The 24,547-nt window shown below is 41.8% G+C and overlaps 2 protein-coding genes across 4 annotated transcripts in view; both read right to left on the bottom strand.

The window, feature by feature from the left end:
• Window positions 1-110: 110 nt before the first annotated feature.
• nradd (neurotrophin receptor associated death domain) lies at window positions 111-12,625 on the bottom strand. The gene is made up of 6 exons (XM_052066118.1): window positions 12,246-12,625; window positions 5,201-5,333; window positions 4,728-5,081; window positions 2,152-2,359; window positions 1,912-2,054; window positions 111-1,357 (listed from the first exon to the last, which is right to left on the bottom strand). Exons 1-6 carry the CDS (start codon window positions 12,282-12,284, stop codon window positions 1,044-1,046), a joined length of 1,191 nt encoding a protein of 396 aa, XP_051922078.1. The 5' UTR covers window positions 12,285-12,625; the 3' UTR covers window positions 111-1,043.
• Window positions 12,626-17,402: 4,777 nt separating this feature from the next.
• Window positions 17,403-24,547, bottom strand: part of nbeal2 (neurobeachin-like 2) — a 39,288-nt gene continuing 32,143 nt past the window's right edge. For all 3 annotated transcript variants that reach the window (XM_052066054.1, XM_052066053.1, XM_052066052.1), the window contains 10 exons: window positions 23,678-23,764; window positions 23,463-23,572; window positions 22,848-23,020; window positions 22,523-22,617; window positions 22,315-22,431; window positions 21,321-21,476; window positions 21,093-21,241; window positions 19,848-19,983; window positions 18,359-19,555; window positions 17,403-18,112 (listed from right to left, as the gene is read on the bottom strand). In XM_052066054.1, coding sequence (XP_051922014.1) covers window positions 19,445-19,555; window positions 19,848-19,983; window positions 21,093-21,241; window positions 21,321-21,476; window positions 22,315-22,431; window positions 22,523-22,617; window positions 22,848-23,020; window positions 23,463-23,572; window positions 23,678-23,764 — 1,134 coding nt within the window. In that variant the 3' untranslated portion in view covers window positions 17,403-18,112; window positions 18,359-19,444. The remainder of the gene's footprint in view (window positions 18,113-18,358; window positions 19,556-19,847; window positions 19,984-21,092; window positions 21,242-21,320; window positions 21,477-22,314; window positions 22,432-22,522; window positions 22,618-22,847; window positions 23,021-23,462; window positions 23,573-23,677; window positions 23,765-24,547) is intronic.

The raw sequence follows: 24,547 nt of genomic DNA on the forward strand, positions 1-24,547 counted from the left end.
CTTTATCACGTTATCAGGTTCCAGGGTGCATGAAAGGGTTAAAGACATACAAACCCATTCATAAATATTATATTATATATTAAGCGAGAACAAGATCATTGAATAATATATTCCGTTTTCATTACAAATGATTTATTCATTGAATGACAAAAAAAATAAAAGGACAAAGACAAAAAAAAAATAAAAATACCATACATGACTGGCATTAGAAAATGGAACGAAACCATCTGAAGACATCACAAAGTGTCGTAGCACGGAAAGGTTCAAACTTGAAATGGTCGTAAAATAAATACAGGAAGTGAAAAGGGAAGATGTTCAGTCGTAATCCCTTTCGTCAGTTCTCATCATCTGAAACTCGCCGTGTGTTACTGCTAGAAAACATTTTGAATATTTACAATCACGGCGAGGAAGAGCTCTAAGTAGTGTTACTCTCAGCCATTAAACTGCCTCATTCTTGAAATTTGCTGTTTTTGAAATACCAATGCAGAACAAAACAATAGAACATGTCACACGCCGATACGGACATTTTAAGTGTTTTATGTCAACAATGATCTCCTTTATGCATGCAATCTAGTATTCAGTCTTTCTCTATTGTCATGTGTTCAAACAAGAGGCCTTTTGGGAGAAATTCTCATATTAACTATGAATCTCTTTGTAGGCATGGATGACTTAAAAATGGGCTCCTGTGTCGGCCTTATACATGGAAAGAAAATAAAAAAGAACAATGTCCAGAATATTACAAATGAATGAATAGTCCACATTGACGGTTGCAATTGTAGATACATTATGTAGCCTGTGGAGGTTATTATAGATGAAAATGAAAGGAAATTGTTCTGATTAAGGCACTTGTGGAAATCCTTCAGTAAAATGGCACTTTGTGGGTGTAATACTTTTTTTCTGTTGATTAGAAAGAATCTGAAATTTTCAGGACCACCAAACAACCACTGGCATGCTCGATAGTCTGAGTGGCGTGAGTGGGCCTGTGTGTGCGTGTGTGTGTGTGTGTGGGGGGGTGTGGTTGGGTGGGTGGCGGGGGCACCGCATCAAACTACCGAGACACCCTGCGTGGGGCAGTTTATAGCCGAGACCACGTCGGACCTCTCGATGCGAGCCAGCGCCGAACACAGCAGTCCCAGAGTGGAGCCTTCTTTCAGAGCCCAGTTGGAGAGCAGGGTGTGCGCGGGGGCCTCGCCATGCCCAAACAGGTCCAGCTGTTCGGTTTCATACCCCAGCGCCTGACCCAGTTGCCGCCAGCCGCCGCCCGCTCCTTCCTGCAGGAGGCGCTCGATTTCTTCCTGTCTGGCGGGCGCCAGGTTGATGTACAGACGGGTGTCCTGCTTGCTGTCCCTTTTTGTACCTATGGGGGGTGGAGGGGATAAGAAATCGAAGGCCTTACTCGAATGATTTTTTTCAGACCCAGACTTGACATGCAACAGAAGAAAAACATTGGTCGTGTTGTTTTTCAGATAATAAATTTGCAGAGACAACTCTGGCCACAAACGCTATTCATCTGTTCTGACTGCGCTGGGTTGGATAATGGAAGCATTTTAAATGACCTCATTCACGGTCATGCGAGGCAATGGGTAAATATGAAGGTTTCCGAGTTGGTGCTGCTAGAAATTAGGATTCTTTGGTTTCATTCAAGTTTGTTTTTGTAAACAAAGACAGTTCAAAAGTCTCCCAGACACCTCGTATTGTAAACAGGCGCTGTCGTATTTTTTCCAAAAGCATTTTAACAGGTAAAAGTTAGACTTTTGGAAAAAAAAAAATTAAAAAAATTAACCTGTTCAGGGACATGAGTTACTACAGTGGACATCTTATCATGTTATTAGGTTACAGGGTGCATGAAAGACTTAAATAAATGGTTTTGAATCCTCGCTATAATACGCACTGGTCGGTGTCTTACCGCACCTTTGCAGGGCTGATTGTCTTGCAGACTTTGCGAGTCGAGAAAAACTCCACTGTCACTTTGTAGCTTCTCTCCCTCTGGAGACGCTCCCAACTCGGCAGCGCGCATCTTTGACAGGGCCTTCTTCTGTTTACACGATCGCCAGCTGCGACGAAGAGAGAAAACAATGTCAGCAAAACTAGCCTGTTCTCTAGAATCCTTCTTATGCCCATACAAGGACGCGAGCCCCGATGAAGACTTACCACTTGTAAGCCACGTAGACGAGCAGGCCGAGGACCACCGCGGCCAGCACGGACACGTAAACCAGGATGTTGTTGCTGCTTTTCTCACCCTGGGGGGTGAACTTGGGGGTCCCTGGAGCAAAACTTTCTGCGCCTGGCGTCACATCTTCTATACCGGACTTGCTCAGAGAGTCGCGGGAACCATCGGAGAGAATGTGCAGCTTTTTATCTGACGAGAGAAGTGCCGTTATTGCATATCCAGAAAGGAACTTGTGAATTGTGTGTGGCAATCTGAAGCACTGGCCTATTTTCCAACTTCAATGATATTTGTGCCATAAAATGTGATTAATTCATTCCCATCAGCCCTCATCTTGTAATGTTTTTCTTCGCTGGACTGCTTTCAGTCGCGGATATGAATGGTAAAGGTTGTGTTTTTATATTTTTTTTATTTTAGCCTCCTTGTGTTGCCATGTCAAACAAATCGAACCACAGCTGTCAGAATCAGGAGTGCTGGCCGACGTAACTAAAATCATACTTCATGCCTTGGCAAATGAGAATGATTAGTTACGTGACTACGCTCGTAACTGAAAACACTCATATCGCAAATCATCTTTCCCTTGTGAAATGGAACGGTAATGTCATTCATGCATTTCAGCCCTTCAAAAAACACCTTCTAAATGTTTTAATATGAAAAATAGAATGCTACAGCACTGTAATGTTATACTTGATAAAAATCACGTCGGGAAAATGACACGACAATGAAATAAAACTTGAAGCATTAAACAATGAATGCATCATGATTTCCTGCTTCGATGCCCATCAATGAGCTCCTTCTGGTGTGTGTACCTTGGCCACCAGGGGGCAGTATAATACAGATATGCATCATACTTAAAGAAGAATTTCGCAACTGCGCGATTCAATAAGTCGCAGTAATATTAATCATGTTTTATAAAGGATAAAGAGTGTATGCCTTTGAGTACTATTATGTCTGTCTACAATCTGAGCTTTATTGTTTGTCTATCAGGTTTCCCAAAACGCTCGTAAGTTGGGTCACTTTAAAACAAAATGTTAGCAGTCAGGCTGTTTCTTAAACCAGATCAGATTTCATATTTATCCTCACAGGACCAGCGCGGTGGCTCTCAATTTTATGTCTCCTGATTGGTTAGTCAGAGCGAAACTACCGGTAAATACAGGAAAATTTCACCTGGCTAAACCCATCTGGCGCGATCAGCGCACAAAACTAAATTTCACAATGAGCATCTGTGGTGAGTATGATGCATTATATTTCATTGTTTCATGTGTTTTGTCAAGTTATTGGATAAATATTGCCCTGTGACTGTACGGGGTAATCTGCTAAATCTCTACTGAAGGCGCAGGTACCAAATGCACAACCCATCACTGAGTGATTGTATCAGGCCTTGAGCTCCCCTGAGGTTTGAAATCTTCCATTCCCTCATTTTCCCAGCCTTTGTCTCCCTCCTGTGGTTTGACTATTTTAGGCTCAAAAGCCACCAGCAACTTTGGTGACCCTTCGCAGGTCAAAGAGTCACGACATGTGGACAGATGACCTGACTCCCAGAGAGCCGGTGCAGTAATTTGGAAGGCAGGAGACGAGTCCAACGGCTCGTCTCCAATTTGGTCCTTGGAGCAGTTAACCTCCAAGCGCTTAACTACAGTGCTTTTTTTCTTCTCTGGTGCTGCTTCCCGGTTGGTAAGTTCTGCAGTTCTGCTGAGGTGTGGATTCAGATGTTGACCACATGTCCGTGTTTTTCCCTCGAAAGCCCTCCCACTACTTTCAGATTCTTTTTATCTCTCAGAGGCCATTTATGTGACATTTGTTTCATGTGATCGAAACTGTCGTTTTGGCCGTTCCTTCACACAACATCAGCGCTTTGGAACGTACATGAGAAAACTGTTTTCAAAGTGGAAGTTTTCAAAAAAAACACATCATGACCATTTCTGACTGAAAACGGAGGACACACATGAGTAACAACAGCCCAATAGCACACAAATGAGCTTGGTAGATGAAAAGCTAGCTTGCCAGCTAGTGTCGAAACACCTGGTGAGCTAGCTAGCTAGCTAACTCGATAGATATTAGCAGTAGATAGATAGATAGATAGATAGATAGATAGATAGATAGATAGATAGATAGATAGATAGATAGATAGATAGATAGATAGATAGATAGATAGATAGATAGATAGATAGATAGATAGATAGATAGATAGATAGATAGATAGATAGATAGATAGATAGATAGATAGATAGATAGATAGATAGATAGATAGATAGATAGATAGATAGATAGATAGATAGATAGAATGGATTAATTGTTAGTTTGCCCCACAGTTGCCCATTCATATTTATAATGGAAAGAAATGAATAAAGGTTGGTGTGTATTACATCTTTGTTTAATTAAATGGTAAATTACACACAGTCTCGCTGCTTTGCTTTAATGTCCCACTATCGTATTTCTGAAACGACATGGTGGACAGGAGTGTAGCGCTTAGTTGCCGTTCCTCCTAGGTCATTGTGGTGTAAACACGCCTTCAGTTTTCTTCTTTCTTTTCTCCCTCTATATTTTCCTCACAACTTACCCATGCAGAGTGTGTCCGAGTTAGGCATGCAGGCCCGGATCTCCACCTCGCTCTCCGTGCACTGGGTGCAGCTCTGGCACGGTTTGGTGTTAGCGTGCTCTTCAGAGAAGGTTCCCGGGCCACAGAGCCGGCACTGTGTGTCTCCTTTGGGACCGCACTCCTGCGCCGCCCCCTCGCCACGCTTGCATTTGGAACAAGGCGCGCACAGGCCATATGCTCGAAAGTAGAAGAAGCCGCTGTCGCATTCGCATTGTGTGTCTTCGACGGCGGAGCACGCCGCAAAAGTGGGGACGCCGTACGGGCACTTTGAGCACGGGAGGCAACGGCCGAGGTCTTCGGAGGAGGAGAACGTTCCTGCGAGAAAGATGACACAGGCCGTCTGTTAGTCTGACATGCGCCTCTTGCACAGACAAAGGCAGCAATTAGACAAGTCTTCGGTATTAGTGGGGTAACACTAGAAGATAATTGCATACCCTGTGGGCATGGCGTGCATTTGGTATCTTCTTTACCGCACTCCACCATCACTCCAAAGCCAGCGGGACAAACACTGCAACACTCGCCAGATTCAGTCAACTGTCCGCTGGCGCAAGCATCACCAGAGACAGCCTGGGAGGAAACGCGACAAAATTCAATATTAGGGCTTTCAAGGAGGTTACGGTGTAAGCCACATTTTTTTTGTTTTGATTTAACATTTAACAAATAAAACAACAGGTCCGTTTAACAACAACTTAAAATGTAATTGCAAGATATTTAAAGTAAGAGAATTTACAAAGTCATGGTAGTCTGAAGCAAAGTAATTATGTAGCCCGTATGCACGGTTCTGCTTTTCATATCACTGTCTGAAAAGCAAATGTGAATTCCATCACATTGATTTTGTGCATCCCATTTTGAGACCACCTTACTTACAAAACAAAACAATAAATCGATTGCCCGAACTGTTTTTCTTTATTTTTCTCAAGGTCCCCTTAGGGCAGCTGCACCTCACATTAAAAGTGAAACAAAGGACACTGTGATTTACACAAGGAAGGGTTCAGAAGTGAAACTTGCACAGAATTTTTTTTTTTTAAATCAAGTGTCGCCAACTGATATTCATCTGTTCCCTCCTGTTAAATCATTGTTCATCAATAATGTAAGAAATGACGCATAAGAATGCATACATGTCAGTGAAAAACTCTCACTGCCTGACAGAAAATGCATTATACGTTGTCAATTTCAAAAGTGGAGATGTTCGATACCACTTTTTTTTTTAGATCGATACCAGTACACTGACAAATAACTGTGTCAGATTGATTTTTGCCTTAAGTATCAGTGGCTGATACCGGCAGCCTCTATGAGTACCCAATACTGTGACTTAAAATAACGCCGGTATCGTCCCAAAATTCATACCTGTGTTTTTAACTGGCCTGTCCCTATTGAAAAACGTTTCCATCGAGATCAGTGATAACTGGCATGTGGGTTTAGAAATTATGTTTTAATTAAAGTCCCGTTGTTGCTCATCATTTTGAATGTTGATATGTTGTTGTTTTTTTGGCCTTGCCCCACATTTGCGAAATGACACGCTCATGGGCAATTATAAAAAAAGAACAAAACAGGACAGTGTGTGACTGGAATGGGGTCTTTTAAAAAAAAAATACTCTTATTTAATCTTTTCATCTACCACGGTTTTGGCCCCATTAAAGTGCTCAGGGGCCTTATCTACAAGTGGGTAATGGAGAGCCCAGCGTGAGTTATGACATGAGGGATAGATCAGACATTCCTAACAGATTGTGCAGCGGGGTTTGGCGCCTGAGAGCAGAGGCTGGCTTTAATCAGATGGCTGTGGAGCGCTGCGAAGAATAAGAGGGGCAAGCGAGGGAAAAGGAGGACGGAAGAAGAGCTCCGACACCTCCGGATCACGGAGAACGAATGACAAAGGCTGGACTTTGTGTGATTTCTCCGGAGAAAGACGTGGGAGGGGGGGACATTTCAAGGGGGACATGACCAGCCTAAGGCGAGGGTGTCGGTTGCATGCGGCTGCCCAGCATGCAAGTGTCTGTCTCGAGGGAGAGCGAGACCTTTGAAGTCCCCAAGAGCCCTGCAGGTGTGTGGATGAGGCTCACTATTTCACTACTCCCCTTCGGCAGGCATCTTAAACGCGCACACATTTAAAGGCAGATTGGTCCGCCGTGCCCCTGAGGGGGTCTGACGAGAGCTAACAGATGTCTAACAACTAACCTAAAGGGAGAAAAGTCACAGCCAAACAACCCGCTGATATCTCTCTTTAACTCAGAGGTCTGAAGAAACGCCAAGGACGTGTGTGAACCTGCAGCGCATCGAACCGAAAGGCCCCTTTTCAAATACACGCCGTCAACCCAAAAGGCTCCAAAGCTGATATGACTGCAGAAAGCGTTTAGAATTGGGGGCTTGCCCTGGATCCAAAAACAACACCCGGGCTGAGTGCGGGCCTTTCAGAGGAGCTTGATGATATCTGAGCACCAGCCTGCCACAAAACCCAGATCAGACGAATTATGGCGTGTGGGGGATGGTGTGGGGAGCCAACGGCATCCGGTACAAACTAGTCAGATGTTTGGATTTGCCGGACCAGGGCGGCATTTGGAGCACAGAAAACAGATTGAACTCCTCTTAAATCTCGACTTCTATTTTTATTTGGAGATCTGTTCGTGGATCTCACATCACCTGAGTGAGTTTGAATCCAGAATCAGGCCAGAGCTGTCAAAGCGGCCTATCAGTGCCCACGCAAGCGCGCAATGAAATGAGGCGTCCATCTACAGTGGGAGCACTCATCTGCGCGGCAGACTGGCGACTGAGCCATTATCCACTTTCTGAATGGAATCACGGCTTATGTTTACCAGCAGAATTTTGAGCAGATGACTTGTTAATTTGCAGACGAGACATTATGGGCAATTTCAAGTTGGGTAGAATGAGAATGCAATACAGTCGGGTGTTTGTTTTTGTTGTTTTTTTAAACGACAAGTTTGAATTGGGGGAGTAAAGGAACTTTTTTTATTTCACTTGTACTTGAGAGGAAGACCGAGTGAATGGTTCAGTTTTAGGTATTTCATATTGAATATAGAATCATGATTCATTGTGAATTAATGTACATGTCTCAAACGACAAGTGACCCGACGTGCACGTTTTTCAAAAACTGAATCGTCGCTCAATCGGCAGATTTCTTTTCTTGAGTTGCGAGCAGTAAATGGTGCCCGAAAACTTCACAGCAAGCCGCCGATAGGAAGCAATTCCTAAAAAAGTGGCCAAACGCTTGCTTCAAGCTGTTCATTGCCACTCATTGCCCAGTTCAAGTTTAAACTTTACACTTTTTCTATTTCAACTGCTCTCATACATTATGAAAATCTGCCTGCTTAATGTGAACAAAATGAAAATGCAATTGACAGGTTAGCGAAACCGTCATACAGTAGATGTTTCTGTGGTTATAACCCTTTAAGAAATAGATATTTGAACACAACTGGTGAAGCAACCACATGAGGACAGAAAATATTACTACTCACACGCGTATGTTCTTTATCCTCTGTCAGAAACAACTACTGAAGTGCACTGTGACAGTCTTCAGGATTTGCTATGAATTTCTTTAGGCAGACCCCTGGTGGCCAAGGCATGGTGTTACTTTTTCCTCATATTAAAATGCTTTCCATCCATCCATCCATTTTCCGATCCGCTTTATCCTCACAAAGGCCGTGGGGGTTGCTGGAGCCTAACGCAACCGTCTTCGGGCAGTAGGTGGGGGACACCCTGAACCGGTTGCCAGCCAATCGCAGGACACACAGAGACAATCATCCACGCTCACTCTCACACCTAGGGACAATTTTTTTATTTTATTTTTTGGAATGTGGGAGTACCCGGAGAAAACCCACGCAGGCCCAGGGAGAACATGCTAACTCCACACAGGAAGGCCGAAACCGGGATCGAATCCACAACCTCTGCACAGTGAGGTCAACGCGCTAACCACTGGACCACCGGGCCACCGCATATTAAAATACATTTAGTTAAATTGTAATACTGTATATTCAAATTACATTTAGAAACACTCTGCTATTTCCAACTATGCTGCACCGCTTGGTGCTATGGTGTAAACAAATAAAGATCGATTGCAAAGGTTACAAAGAGAATATGGGCGTCATGATTAATTCATTGCACCTCCTTCAAGTGTGCACAACTTGACCAGAGAGGGGCAGCTTCTTCAAGTGACCCTGCAGAAATATGAGGAGTTTTACACAGAGGATAACTGTCTACATGTGTTGCTGCATTGTTTGTGTTCAAGTTGCTTGAAGTGTTGTAACACTGCCACGTGTATGCAACTTGTTAGCCCATCCTAGCTGTTTCCTATTATGCCTTAGCATTAAATTAATGGACTTAAAGGCAGTTATGTGGTTGCTTCTAATGCACAATGTGTAATTACCCTTGTTTTACGTTTAGTTTGACACTAAACAGCTCAGTCTTGTGAGTCAGTCAGTTGTGAAGGGTTACATCATGTCGGGAAATTGTACTCACTCGGGCAACTTTTACTACATCCTCCTCACTTGTTACATTCAGAGAGGTTGACATGTGTCATGTTTGCGTCTCATTGTGTATTTTTCCATTTGTGTCCCAGGAATTTATGCCAGAAGCGATGAAAATCCTCTTAAACCCACCCACCTCCAATGTCACACGTTGTCTGTTCTGGTCGCCAAGCACCAATTTATTCATATTTTTCATGAATCCGTTCCAGAGATTAACTGTCGCCAACATAAATCCTTTTTTGCATTCAAGAGATGTGAGCTTTTCCATCACTCCAAATTGACAATCCTTTCCTAAAAAAGATCCAAATCAAGCACTGAACTGCCATTAAACGTCCTGCCGTGACTTTGAGTGCACATTTCAAGGAGGCTTTAAGTGGTTGTACACGCACTCAAGCACAGTGGAGCTTATCTGCTTCCTTAAGGGCGACAGAGTCAGATTTGAAAAAGAAGCAAAAAAAAGGGGGGGTGCAGTTGTTTTTTTCCATTAGGGTATGAAAAAGTTGCAATTGGAAGGGAGTCTCCACTGGGAATAGACGGACCACCGAGGAGTGGGGCTTTCAATGTGGGGGCTTTCTACTGCACGGCTGCCGGAGTCCCTCAGTCAACACACACGCACACATGCTCACGCGCAGCCAAGCTAACATTTTCTGTGTGCTTTGAAGTGAGTCAAAGCTCTCTTTTTAAGCACATGTGATGGCCTCACAGCAGTTAACTTAATCTGCGTGAAAATAAACACACAAAAGGATGCACTCACACTTGCCTTCGCGTGAGCACACTGACCCGTGAACCCCAATGTCAGCCCGCGGATGCAAACGAGACAGGCCATCTTTCAGCACAAAAAGCATGCCTGGGCTTGGCGAGGGGTTAAGGTTGGGGGTTCGGGGGGGGGGGGGGGGTAACATTGCAGACCACCCCTCCTCAATGCTGATTACTGTCATTAGTATATATCGGGAGTATGCGGGACATATTAAACGATGCTTGCTTGTGCGAAACTATGATTGTAAGTCAAACAGGAGTGACATGTCATCTCGCATTAAAGAGTTGGTGAAGTGCTTGAAATTTACAATCCAGCCCTTCCCCCTCGTGGAGAATTCTGCTCATTGTACGTACTGTGATAACACACTAACTAACGAACCAAACCCCCACCACACACACACACGCGCACACACACACACTTTATATGGGCCACAATGTGGGAGAAAATAAGGATAATTGCTCAACTCCGGATATCCAGACCCCAGCGATGCTGAGCGTGAGGCCCCATTTTCACAGCAAGATGCCCAAAGTAACAATGAGAGGACTCGATTAAAAGTGCGGGCTGTTTACACCACTTTGTTTGTAATTGAAAAAAACTATTGTAAGTTTGTTGACATGACCAGTGTGTTTGCAGTGAAAACCGGAGAGAGTATGCGGTTCAGATAGTGGGTGGAAAATTTGAAAGTTACTCCTTGTACTGTATTTATGGTCTCGTGCTGGGTGGGCAAAGTAGGGGCCTAGGTCAGTGATTCCCAACCAGTGTGCTGGGGCACACTAGTGTGCCGTTAGAGCTTTTAAACTGTGCCGTGGAAAATGATCAAACATCACTAAATTAGTCAGAATTTTTTTTATTTAGTATAACAAATAGTGTATCCTTGCCCATCTGCCTAGAACAGAATCTTATGATGACAGACAGAACAAATATAAAGATATTCTACTAGATGGCAGAAAATATACCATTGACACGTGTTAACCACTTTTTATGACATTTCTTTGAGGGGGGATTTTTAGAACTAAAAGTATGTGCCATGGCTCAATAGGTTGGGAATCACTGGCCTTCAGGGCCACATGTGGCCTGCCTCATTCTATTATCAAGAGTGATTTTGGCATTTATTTTCCTTTTTTAAAATTAATTAAAGGTATTTATTGTTTTTATTTACCATATTTATCTCAGTGAATGTTGACCTACTGTTAATAATGAATTTAAAATGTTCATCAACTAAACAATTTTACACATACAGCACATTAAACACATTTGTATTTTGTGAAACATTTCAGTAATTTGGTTTAAGTGCTAACAAATTTTTAGTGCTGCTTTTGAGCGTGTTGGGGTCTGCGCATGTGCAAGAATCCCGCAACTTAGTGAAAAATGGCCTAAAAAAATGAAACATTTTAAACATTTACGGCATTAGTCTGCTGTTAGGCGTAGTCGACAGATTTACCCAGTCGACACTCAGGAAAAGCGACATCGCCCACTATTGGCCTGGCAGGCACACAACAGTAAGAATCTTCAAAAAAGATGCCTCTGAGAAGGCACTAAGCCCTGTTCTGAAAACAACTGCGTACATAATTAAATGTCGACTATATACATATATCGCTTTGATCTGATAAAGTGTTTTCACTGAGGGGGCAATTTCAGACAAGACTGAAAGGCCATTTGGGCTGGCAGATTTCTGTGACTGTAGGACTCCGTTATCCATTATAATTGATTTTCATAACAACAATAGTAACACGTGATGTCACGTTGCAACTTCACTTAACCGTCATAAATCATTCTGATGACTTGAAAGAGTAGAACGAATTTACAAGCTGCTTTATTTCAGCTGTTGCCAATTATGATGGCTGATGGTGGAAAATAAAGTGTCATGTTGCGTTCTTATTTTTCACATAAGCGGCTCGGGTAATGGATGGACAGATGAATACATTAGTCCCTGCCAAAAAGAGAGAAAAGGTTTTCCATAATGAAAACTTCCCAGCAGGCTGTTAGTAGTGTGTGTGTGTGTGTGTGTGTGTGTGTGTGTGTGTGTGATTACAGGAAGTGTGCCACAAAGGAGAGAAACTATTAAGTCCCATTAACGGTGACTGCTTTTGTCACTTAATGTAAAAATACATTGTGAATTAAACTTTGAGTTACTTATTTTGCTGTATTATTACTAACTTTCAAAATTATACCATAGTTGGTTTGATAAACCGTAAAACGGGAGCGGGTTGTATTACTGTCAATTGTAATGACTTTTTTTCTTACTTTGAGTAGAATAACCACGCAGACGAGAAGTGGTCCCATCCTAGGATTTTTCGTGTGATGAACGATGGAAGGAAAAAGGTCACAACCAGAAGAATCTCATCCAAAAATGTTTAAAAAAGGACGTAAAGTTGTCAAAAAAAGATCGTCTGCTTTGCTCGGCAAAGCCCAAAAATTCGCTCATAGTCCAACAAAACTCTCGTCTTGTCTTTTCAGACAGACAGGGATGCGTTCAGAGTCCCTCGGTCATTACTGCACCGTCCGTTTTGGAGCGATTGGCACAAAGTTTCTTTTGTTTAAACTTGCAGGATGCGCCGGCCGTGTTAGTGTGTGAGTGTGCTCCGCTGCTGCTCCACAGCACAGGCGAGAAAAGTTGCGGCGAGCTGGGCTTAAACATTTACCTCCTCCCATGTCATCGGACCTCACACGGGCCTCCTGATTGGCTGCATCCCTGAAGGGGCGTGGTATCTCCTACGACTGGCTTGCGCGAAATCTTTTTTTTTTTTTTTTTTGCCGTCAGACTCTGCATCGATATATTCTTTATTTACCCTAATACGCTGATCTAGATATTTGTTCTTCCTGTGAACAAGCCTAAAAATGTAAATAGCTCATGATCCAAAGCATACGACATCACATGTCAACGACAATAAATGCCCCGTGTATACTGGATAGCTATTCACACAAAGGGAAAAGTTCATGATTCAAAGTATACCACATCATTCGTCAAAGATAATAACGCATTACATATTTGTATTGTTTTGTATTGTGTATATGAAAGGAACAGTTTTGGAGCCAAAGTACACCACATCATGTTTCAAAGACAATAACTACAATACATTAGCGAGTTATGTATCTATGAAAGCAAGGGTTCATGATCCAAGGCATACTACATCAAGTGTCAAAGTATCTATTTCGTCATGCCTGGTTATCACAAATCATCTGCTGAAATCGAAGTAGTCAGCAGTAGACGACATGTGATTTAAAAATATGAATATTTGTTACTTTATGGGCTGTGTCGCTACAGATCCATGTGCACCAAATCCAGTAGACACTTAAACAGCTTCTTCCCTCTAGCCATTAACTCCTTAAACAGTCACTGACGTAGTCACTCTTCTTGTACTACAAAATGGTACTACAAAACTACTGGTTACTCTAAAATGGTTCAATGATTTTGTTGTTTACGATGATACTAGTGCAGCGCGTTATACCGGAGACAAATTCCTTGTGTGTTCTACATACTTGGCCAATAAAGATGATTCTGATTCTGATTCTGATGTCGACATTGTAAAAGTGGAGTGAGATTAAGCGTCATTAAAGCTTCAGGATAGTCGTTGCTGGCCTGTGATCACTTGTTATCAGTAACAAAAGAGGAGCACGCGAATGAAACGGCATCCCCCTCCGGAAGATGTCCATGTTTGATCTCTGCAATTGAAAAGATTAGCAAACCAACGCGGGCAACTCAATGGCACACCTTGTAAAGTGAAGTGAAATGCATGGCAGGGGGCCTCGGACATCAGAGACAAACAAATGGGGAGAGCCCTCAGACACAATACTACTTGCACTTCAAAGCTGCAGGCCGGGAGAACATTGCAACTCTGATAAAACGCCAACCATGTTTTGGGAGTCACACGGAATTCTTTTTTTGGCCCCTTGTGCATACGAGAGCCTGTGAAATTGTCGTCATGTCCAATTATGCTCCAAATAAACTGATAAGAGTCTCAGGTGCTGCAGAAATCATATTCATACACAAGTTTTTGAAATACTTTTATTGTCAAGGATGAAATGTAAAAAATATTCAGCACTATTCACTTTAGGTTCTAACATGGTGGTTGTCGAATTTTTCACACCAAATACCACCCAAAAAAATACCCGGCTGTCCAAGTACCATTATCATTAAAATACAGTAGTGAGTAGCCTATTCTAAAAATACTTGACCAGTTTCTCAGAATGTTGTAAATGCTGACATTTGAAAACGATTTATAGAAGTAAAATGTTGCATCTCGGTATTTAGCCAACTACCAATTGTTGTGAAAAATCATTGATATGATTGGTATCTTCACATAAATGAATAGCATGAATTAGTCTTTTGAACATATCTGTTATTTTAATATCGTGTATCAAACTGTTAGCCATTATGCACAGTTCAGTGATTCTTTTGTGTGTCACTAGCGGGAGCCCACATTCCGCACTTTGATACACATAATTGAGAGTTTTTCACATTTCTAGCCCCGCGTTCACCTACTATTTTTTTACTCTAAAAAGTTATTTTTAAGTTATTGTCACGGTAGCAATAAAAATAGAAATGCAATTACTAAAAATTGTTTCAAAGGTCAATGTAGATTTTCAGTCATCAATGTCATGTCATTCAAAAATGTTGACTTGAAGCAACTTTGTTTTGTTCTTGTTTTTCAAAGCCATTCAAAAATGAAACAATTTGCTTTTTAGAAATGATGTCTTTTACAACTAGGAGCTTTGTAATACACTTTACGAAATTTGTTTAAAAACTAGGAGAACTGTTGTGGAGGCTGCCACCGCATACCCGAAAGTACCTACCGAAGCTATTTCATGTTGTCTGCTTTTAAATTCTTTTTAAACAATCTAAAATCATTAAAAATAAATAAAAATAAACCAAGACAAATTTGGGGGTAGATATTCTTTCATTTTATTTTAGGCCGTTTTTAAAAATGTCTTTTTTTAATGTGAGTACAGTATTCTTTCTTTCATATTATAGGACTATGGATATGTTAATTGTGGTACTCTATTTGGGCCATGTGCATAAAAATCATCATTTTATCATATGAATTTTGAGATTCTCCACTGAGAAGAATATGGTTTCTTTTTTTGTATTAGTGTGTAGAGGCTTTGTTCTTGACACGGATCATTTTATTTTAATTTATTTATGATAGGACTGTGCTCGAAATATTTCACTAGCTTTGATTGCAGGGTTGTAAATTATTGGGCTATTTATGATATCTTGTTGTCTACACTGTTGTGTTTGGTACATTTTCTTGTAACCACTCAATTATTATATTTCATTGTATGTATAACTGATAATAATCTATGTAGTTCTTAAAATTTTGCCTGTATTCTTTTATATTGGATTTGTTGTTGCGCCATTTATTTAAAAACAAAAATTCACTGAATTTTGTACATTTCCTTCCGCGAAAGTAGTCTTACCATTAAAATCATGTTGAATACATTTGAGAACATGAGGCAAATTAAAAGCTTCTGTGTAACTAGAAGATGGGCGAAAAGAATAAATCCTTGCTCGACATCGTGATAGGCAGTGGAAGTAGACTACGACGGTGGTCTGGGTCTCAGGGACGAGGAAGTCGTTGGCGGAGGCGCAATCTGGAGATTGTGGTTATTTGCAGGACTTGAACAGAACCAAAATTGCAGCATTTCACAGTGTGTACCCCCTCGGCATGCCATCTGGAGGGGCTGTGGAGGAGTCGGGGGGGGGGGGCGTCTCAAGACTCGGAGACGGGGCCAGTAAGTGAGTGCAAGGTGTCAAACCCTCCCACCATTGTCAAAGGCCACATCAGAACGACCGTAGCCCCCTTCACCCTCCTCTTCCACTTCCCGTATTCACTGTTTTGTGGTTTGTATTTGACTGTGGGGGGGAGGGGTTCAGGTTGGTTTGATCACGCCGTTCCCCCTCCCACCTCCACATCTCCACTCAATTGTACCCCGGAGGTGTTTACGGGGAGGCCGACAGGATGTTCAAACCACCAGGAGATCAAAGTGTCCTCCAGAAGTAAAATGCGATGTTACTCACTCGTGACCTTTTCAACTGCGGCGGGACTAACATCACAGACGCATGCAAGGCCCGGATTAGGCCACAGGAGGATCTGTGCGGCAGCTTCATCCCTTCACACGGGAATCATCGTCTCGGCCTTCGCTGATAAGAGAAGAGGGGCGGGAAATGGGCTCAGAACTCGATCTGTAGGTCATGTTAGACTTTGTACAGTTGAGTCTCTTACGTTGACTGTCATTGAATTAAAAGTCAAAGGATGAAATGTATATGTCCAATGTCACATTTGCAGATTCATAGGTGGCTGCAGCCACCTATGAATCTTTTAAAGGAAATTGAAAATTTAAAGGAATTTTAAAAAATTTTAAAGGATTTTTTTTCCTTTAAATTTTTAAATTAAAAACGATTAACAGGAAAGTTTGAAGACAAATGTGTTATGAGATATTGTGCATGTGATAGGTAGCATTTTGCACATTATTTATGAACCCAAATGTGTAAAATGTTAAATGTTCTACTCTACAACCCTATTTGCCAACTTTGTAGTGTCATACAAAACAATACAATACATGCTGATTTATATAGCGCTTTCACAACACAGTTTGCACCTGTATTATTTTGGAAAATAACAAATAGGAAAACCGAAAGAGTTTTATTTTCTGTTTCATTTTGCACGTTTGTTTAATTTATTACAAATGGGTTCTAAATTCGGAGCTATTTGTTTGTGTTTTACTTGGGACGTTTGCAGAGTGACTGCTCTGTCTTTGGTCAGAAATAATTGAAAGGGCGTTCTTTAAAATGATCAGTCATTGGTTTAATACTACATTTTATGCATCAAAAGTACTTGTGGTATCGGTTACTTGGTATCGGTGAGTACCGGTAGGTAAAAGGTTTGCACTCGTACTGATATTAGTCGGTCTAAAAAAAAAGTTTTATTGAACATCCGGAGTAAAAACGATAAAATTGTCTGTAATGGCAAATGACAAAAAGCCTGAGACATTTTGTGGCATCTCATTTTTCCTAATTGACACAAATGTATAAAAAAAAGTTAACCATTTTAAATGACAACATAAAATAAAGCTCAACCTCATGTTTTGTATTGACCGCACTTATGTGGGTGATGGACAAAAATATTAGGACAGGCCTGGATTCCTACTGCGTTGACTCAATTTAAAACTGACATTCTTCTTTTATTTTATATTGCGAGCCCCCCAGAGCACCCCCCCCCAAAAGTCAATCCTTCGATTCCCGCTGAATGGTGGCCTTACAGAATTTGTACATTTGTGTGCAACTTCAGAAGAATATTTTGGTTTGTCGAATTGCAAACAGGAAGTTCCACTGTTTGACTCTGCTCAGAAGATATAAATACAGTGTAATAAGATTTAAGAAAAAGTCAGTTGGACTCTTAGTAAAGTACAGTCAAATGTATTTTCAACAACAACAACAACACAAAGGCTGAATAATAGAAATCAAGTCCATATTGAAGGCAGTGCTGGCATGAAGCATTAAGTTAAAATCACACAACGCCAGAAACGTTATATACAGTGTATTTACAATAAGAATTTTGAGCATGAATGCATAGCAAGGTGAAGTGTTGCATTCATATTTTGGAGCACAATATTCAAAAGGCGAATTGCATTTTTACATTTCTTGATATAACATACCCCTTTTGTTTTTGTTTTTAACAGACTGAACAAGTGTGGGGATGGAGGAGCTTTTTCCAAATGCTGATCGACTGTTATTTTGTTTTTCTCACATTGATCCAAACAGTTGGCTGGTATGTCATGACACTGCATAACAACTACCATGTTCCAACCGCAGCGGAAGAATTCCTCTGAAGCTCACATTCGGGCTTCAGATGTTTTCTAAACAGTGCAATAGCAGCCAATGCTTGACTTCACATCATTAAACCCATTCTCTGCACATGTGAGTCATGTGTGTGTCTCAATACCAGAGGCAGATGGTGATCTCGGACCGATGAGCTAAAAAGGCACATTTTGGGTTGAATGCACGACAGGCGACTCACTCAGAGGTATTCAAACCTAAAATCCAGTGTATTCTTTTCAAGTCAACCTCATTTGACCTTCTCTAAACTTTTGAATATGATGTTGACTGTTCACTCTTTGATGACTTACCCATTACTGAGTACCGATAACTCTGGTATGTTTGATGTATAAAATTTCATTTAACAAGCAAAAAAAAAAAAAAAAAACTAAACAAAAACCTTTCTTTCAGATGTAGATGATGATTCGCCGATGGGTCAAACTCCTGCAGTACATGGCTAACTATTGCTGAGGAGGACTTGATGTCTCTTTTTTTTCTTTTTTAAGAATCGATACTCGGTATCTGCAGCCTCCATGAGTACGCACTACCTTAAAATAAGGCCGGTACTCGCCGATCCCTACTTTTGAATATACACAACATCAGACCACAGACAACTTGCTTTGTCCCACAGCCAATTTAAGACAACATCTTTACATTAAAACTAAATTTTATATGAGGTTATAATTACATAGAATACATTCTATGAGTAGAAAGGCATCTAGCGCAGTCTTCTCACACTAAGCGGCTACACTTTTCTTCAGAGAAAATCCCGTTTGAAGCCAGTCAGCTGTTGCCGTGGTCTTATGATGTCAAAATGCGAACAATATGAAGTTTACCAATTCGAATGGGACCAGGAAATAGACAGGTCCGATCATTGATTGAAACACCTGTTGTGAATTTTGCCATTCGGCTCATTGAAAAGAAAGACAAAGCAACAGTGAACAGACATATGAATTCAAAAGTTTAAAGAAGTTTCAATGAAGTCATCCTGAAATGTCACCTTTTTCGGAGTAGTGCATATGTAGTTGAGGGGGGCGAAATAGTTCCATCACACGAGCCACAATGTGCAAGACGACCATCAATCAACAATATCGACGACGAAGAGGATGTACGGCACTTTCTTGACCATTGAAGCACTTTTTGTGCTTTAAATGTAACAGCGCTACAGTTTTAAAGACAACAGGGTTCCTTGCTAGGGCACTATGGTGGACATCGGGTGGTATTCACCAGTATTGCATGAAGCAGCTCTCAAAAGGGTTTCAAGTTTGCAGGAGTTTTAAGAAGCATTGGCACAGCAACTGGGGAAAAAAAGTGGTGTGTACATGTTTGTGGGTGTGTGAGTGTGTGTCTGTCCTTCCTGAAATGTTTGTACAGCAGTTTCAAGCTAAAACGCCAAGCTTTTCTGCCTCTTCAAAACAAGGCCACTCTTTGGAATGATGCTGATTAAAAACAGACAGTAGTCCACAATCAAATATAAAACTCTTCCCGAATTTAAAAAAAAAAAAAAAAGACAAAAAAAAAGTGCTGAGTGTTCCGTTGGTCTGAGAAGTTCCCAGGCTTGTGAAAAGAAAGCCATAAGAAGTCTGTGGTCAGAGAGCATCCCTGCGAGCGCTCGTCAGAGTCGCTCTCATTTGCCGGCGTTCTCGTTGGCGGGGTTGTATTCGGTCTCGCCGGCGGACACCAGAGAGATGCGGCGAGTGGATCCCCAAATGCGACGGGAGAATTGTCCTGAGCGAACCTGACACCAGGAGACATCGTTAGACTGGCCTGAAGCACTGACTTGCATTTCCAACCTAAATTCAAATAGTTCTTCCAAGAATTGATATTTGTTTATTCCCAACATCATGAAATGACACGGCGGGCTAAATTTGTAGTTTGACACCAGTCAGTGTCACACCATTATCATGTGGAGAAAAAAAAAGCTTAGTTTTTTCTTTTTCATTCACTCATTCATTTTGCATGTGCGTGACCGAGACGACTTCCCTTCACAGCTCCCACGTCTCACAAGCGCTTCATGTCCTGGTTCTCACCTCCTCCGGCTTTCCCGCCCCCACCACTATCAACTTCCCGTCTTCCAGGCCCACCAGGATGTGGCTGTTCTCTTTCGTGACAAAGACGCTCCGCACGGGGACTTTCAAGGCCAAGGGTGGGATCGCGGCATTCAGGCTGTTACAAAGAAAACAACCAAAAAAAAACAACATTCTCTTATAAGTCTTCCTAAGAAACTTTTAAAGACATTATGTCGGGAGATGCTGCAGATGGATAACTAGATAAAGTGCCAAGTAATTGACACCCACCCCAAAACGTTTGCAGATGCAATTTATTTTCCCACAAAACGCGCTTTGGCCTGAACAAAAGGATGCTCAACATCACCTCAACATAGTTGCTTGTCACCAATGGATTAGATCAAACAGGAATTCGGTACATTTTTCATTGAATCATGGTTGATAAGCTCCCCAAAAAGACACATTTGAGAATGTCAAACCTCTAAGATATGGGGTTCATTGCATATCAAATATTTATCATTACTATAACCAATGAAACGCATCGAAAGGTTTTCAACAAATGTAAAATAGATGATACTTGAGATGTGACATGCTTTGGATGATGAGCTGTTCCTTTCTTTGTCTGATGAATAGGCAGATAGAAACAGATGATGTGGTATGCTGGATCAGGAAATATTTGTTCCTTATGGGAATCGAATTGAGGGCCATTCAGTCACAGAGGTCTCACATTATGCAATGGCCATAACCAACACACAAAAAATTATACACTGGAGCAGTGGGCAATTTTCCAGTACCTGCATTTGGGGTGTGCGGTGGGTACTGCAAAGACAGTAAAAATGTCCATGCATGGAAATGGAAATGAAACTTGACGTGGGGGGGAGAACACTGCAACATTGCAGATTCATCCGAAGCATCGAAATGTAAATGTTTTTTTTTTGAGCCAATAAATCAATCACTACACTGTCGAGGCACACATGGAAAATCCAGGTGGAATCCATTAAGACACAAAAGGACTGAGGGAGTTTGCTTTCAATTATAGGGAAGTATGTTTATTCCATTCATCATTCATGTTGATTACAGTCCGAAACAATTTACATTTTTAAATATATGACACTAATTCTAATCACCAAAGGTAAAATCTGTTTTCACGCTGAAATATATATTGTGCTGTAGGTATTAGTCAGAGTGATGGGGTGAACAAGTCTCATGAATTCTAGTCGAAGGCCAACTTTGATTGAGTTCATAAAGTAGAGGTTTAGCGGTATCTACCTGCACAGCTGGCGGACGTGGAGTCTGCCTTGCATGGTGCCCAGCATGATGTATTCAGACACCAGGTGGAGAGCGCACACTTGCTCCTCCATGTTGAAGGAAGACAACAGGAAGCCATTGACCGAATAAACATGGATGGAGTCCGTCCCCTGTCACGAATGAGCACCATTTGAGAAAAGTAGTTGACTGTAAACAAAAAGTCATCATCTGCCTGCTGTGTTCACGTACCTTCATATCATTGGATGGCTTACCCCTCGAAGTCTGAACCACCACGTGGCCCTCCATGCCCACCTGCAGCTGGGAGATGAGGGAGGGCTCACCTGGGGGCCTCAAGGTCCTCAGGTACTGGCCTCGTCTGACCGTGTGCACGATCACGGTCCCGTCCTACAAGTCAACAACCAAGAGAATTAACATGTTATTCACAGTTAGAAAAATGACATATACAAATATTTCTTGTCACCAACCAACCGACTATTTACATAATTTACTTTCCTATTTTATCACCTACTTAAAACCTACATACCTACAAATGTTCTTGTCTCCTTTCTACTTTCCATACTGTACCGAGCCACATACCATCCTAGCTAGCTGCTTGCTGGCTACATACCGACGTATCATCTACCAAACCCTCTGTACCAACCAAACTACCTTCTACCTTAAACTACCAATCTACCTACTACTATCTAAACTACTGTCTAACCTACCTCGCTACAAGCACTTAGTTAGCTATTACCTAGCTATCACCTAACGACCAACCACTTACATACTTTCGTACATACTAACCGACCTACCTGTGAACTGCTAATGCTAATTCCCATCTTCTCTATCTAACTTACTCACTACCTACGGTAGCAATTTACCCATTTTAGCTGGCTAACTACCTATTTACAATTGACTTAACAATCAACTATCTACCGATTTACTTATTCACCAACCCATCTATATACCAACCTACCTACTTAACACCTCACCCAACTAACTATATTTACCATCTGTAAGTTCCCATAAAAGTACTAAAATGTGCAAATGGTGGTTGATAACAGTACAGGAACAAAATGACAACCTATGCCTCATTAACAAATTGTTTTATTCAGTGAGTAGTACAAATGTGTACATTTTTACGTTACCTTTTTTACACAATCCAAGTAATGTTTCTGAGTCATACCCTACTGTATGTATTGCATATAAAAATGTGTGTGTTTTGTATTCGCGATTTAGAGACCTTTGAGCCTGAAACAGCCATGTCCAGTTCTGTGCTGATGGCCACACAGGTAACCTCTTGGTCGTGTCCGCAAAGCACCTGAATGGGTCGAGGAGACAGCGTGCTGGAGAAGCCACCCTAAAATGGGAAAAGAATACTCGGTGAAGTTCACAGGATCCTTATCTCACCCGGATGCACCAACATGCCTGACCCTCTTTTTTGTTTCTACCTGCTGTAGAACCTGCCACACGATACAGGATGTGTCCCTTGAGCCTGAGATGAGGTAGATGCCACACAGATCCAGAGCCAAGCACGTGACAACATCTTTGGGGAAACACAGAATTCAAATTAAAAATCCTAAATTTGATTCACACGGTTGGAGGGGTATTCATTCAACAACTTGTATAGAAGTTCACCGAACCGCTGAATTTAAAATTGAAAACATCTGCACATTATACTGTACATGTTGTTATATTAATTTTTTATTTTATTTTTTGTCAAAACAGTACTTGTGTAAGTGTGCCTAATGCAGTGTCCACTAAGTTCGCGCTTACCAATGTGCCGGCAGATCCTGCCCACCAGCTTGCCTTTGCCCAGCTGGGTGACCCGCAGACTGCAGTCCCAGTGTCCTCCGCTAAACAGCAGACGTCCATCATTCGACACCACCAAAACCTGAGCATTGATCTCCACGCCGGGTGAGAAAGGTCCGCCAAGGAAACGTTGGGTCCTGAAAATTAACAGACCGAGTGCATGTGAGCTGTAGCCTGAAAGTGATTATAAAGAGCGCATTAAAAGCGTCACTCGAAGAAAATGACATCTCCAAATGGCTCTAAACCACATTGTTTGAGTTTTTTGGGGAATGTGTATTTGTTATTCATGTTCAAGGTCAATTTAAAAGGACGGGCCCTGAAACATCCCAGATGTTTTCTTGCAGAAAAAAAGCACACAGATGTTCTCTATTTTGTTGATGGTCTTAAAATGTAGTAAAAAAGATGAAGATTAGATTATTTACTTTATGTTATGTTATTTATGAGGCTTGTGTGTGATATGTAATAATCATCTCAGATTATTTGACATTGGTGAGATGATTAAAATATCTGGGCATTTTTCTTATCTCTGACCCAAGCATTACATAATTTACAGCACAAGTGTAAAAAAAATGCAATCACTTGGGATTATTAATGGTTGGGTCCTTGGTGAAGGTGAAGTAGTTGGCGATGTTCTTGTCATATGGCAGCCAGCTATGTGTCCCTATCAAGCCACTGGAGCTCACTGTCACCTGGAAGTACAAAAGGAAGCTGATTAAAAAAATGAAAGGTGTTTTTGTTTTGTTTTTTATCCTGGTGAGCTCTCTCCGCGGTGAAGGTGTTGAGCAAAACTGTACCAGTATATCGGAGCCATGGATGATGGAGGACCGATTCTGGTTCTTTGGTACGACCGCCTGGACTAGGGGAATGCCATCACTCACCACCTGAGATTAGACAAACCAGTACAGGTCACGATACGCTATATAATAATAATAATAAAAAAAAAATAATAATAATAATAATAATATGATGGGTTCGTTTCTGGCTCTGGCCTTCCTGTATGGAGTTTTTCATGTTCTCCACGTGCCTGAGTGGGTCTTCTTTGGGTACTCCGGTTTCCTCCCACATTCCAAAAACATGCATGGCAGGTTAATGGAAGACTCTAAATTGTCCCCAGGTGTGATTGTGAGCGCGAATGGTTGTTCGTTTCTGTGTGCCCTGCGATTGGCTGGCAACCGATTCAGGGTGTCCCCCACCTACTGCCCGAAGACAGCTGGGATAGGCTCCAACACGCCCCGCAACCTTTTTGAGGATAAATGAATTAGAAAATGGATGGATGGATGGATAATAATAAAAATAATAATATCAATAATCCATGCATCCATCCATTTTCTGAACCGCTTTGTCCTCACAAGTGTCGCGGGGGGTGCTGAAGCCTATCCCAGCTGTCTTCGGGCAGGAGGCAGGAGACACCCTGAAGCGGTTGCCAGCCAATCACAGGGCACACACAAACAAACAATGATCCACGCTCACACTCACAACTAGGGACAATTTTAAGAGTGTTCAATCAGCCTGTCATGCATGTTTTTGGAATGTGGGAGGAAACTGGAGTACCCGGAGAAAACCCACACAGGCCCCGGGAGACTCTGGATCGAAACCAGGACCTCTGCACTGTGAGGTTGACGCGCTAACCACTGGACCACCGGGCCGCCCTAATAGTGACAATA

The sequence above is a fragment of the Hippocampus zosterae genome, chromosome 5, assembly GCF_025434085.1.
Source record: "Hippocampus zosterae strain Florida chromosome 5, ASM2543408v3, whole genome shotgun sequence".
Classification (NCBI taxonomy): domain Eukaryota; kingdom Metazoa; phylum Chordata; class Actinopteri; order Syngnathiformes; family Syngnathidae; genus Hippocampus; species Hippocampus zosterae.

Bases quoted from the DNA above. Each gene is read 5' to 3' on its own strand.
- nradd (XM_052066118.1), bottom strand. From the start codon at position 12,284: ATGGGACCACTTCTCGTCTGCGTGGTTATTCTACTCAAA. The intron at 2,055-2,151 runs GTAAGTCTTCAT...TCTTCGTCGCAG, and splicing joins GTCTACGTGGCTTACAAGTG to CTGGCGATCGTGTAAACAGA. The intron at 1,358-1,911 runs GTGCGGTAAGAC...CACCCCCCATAG, and splicing joins AGACAATCAGCCCTGCAAAG to GTACAAAAAGGGACAGCAAG.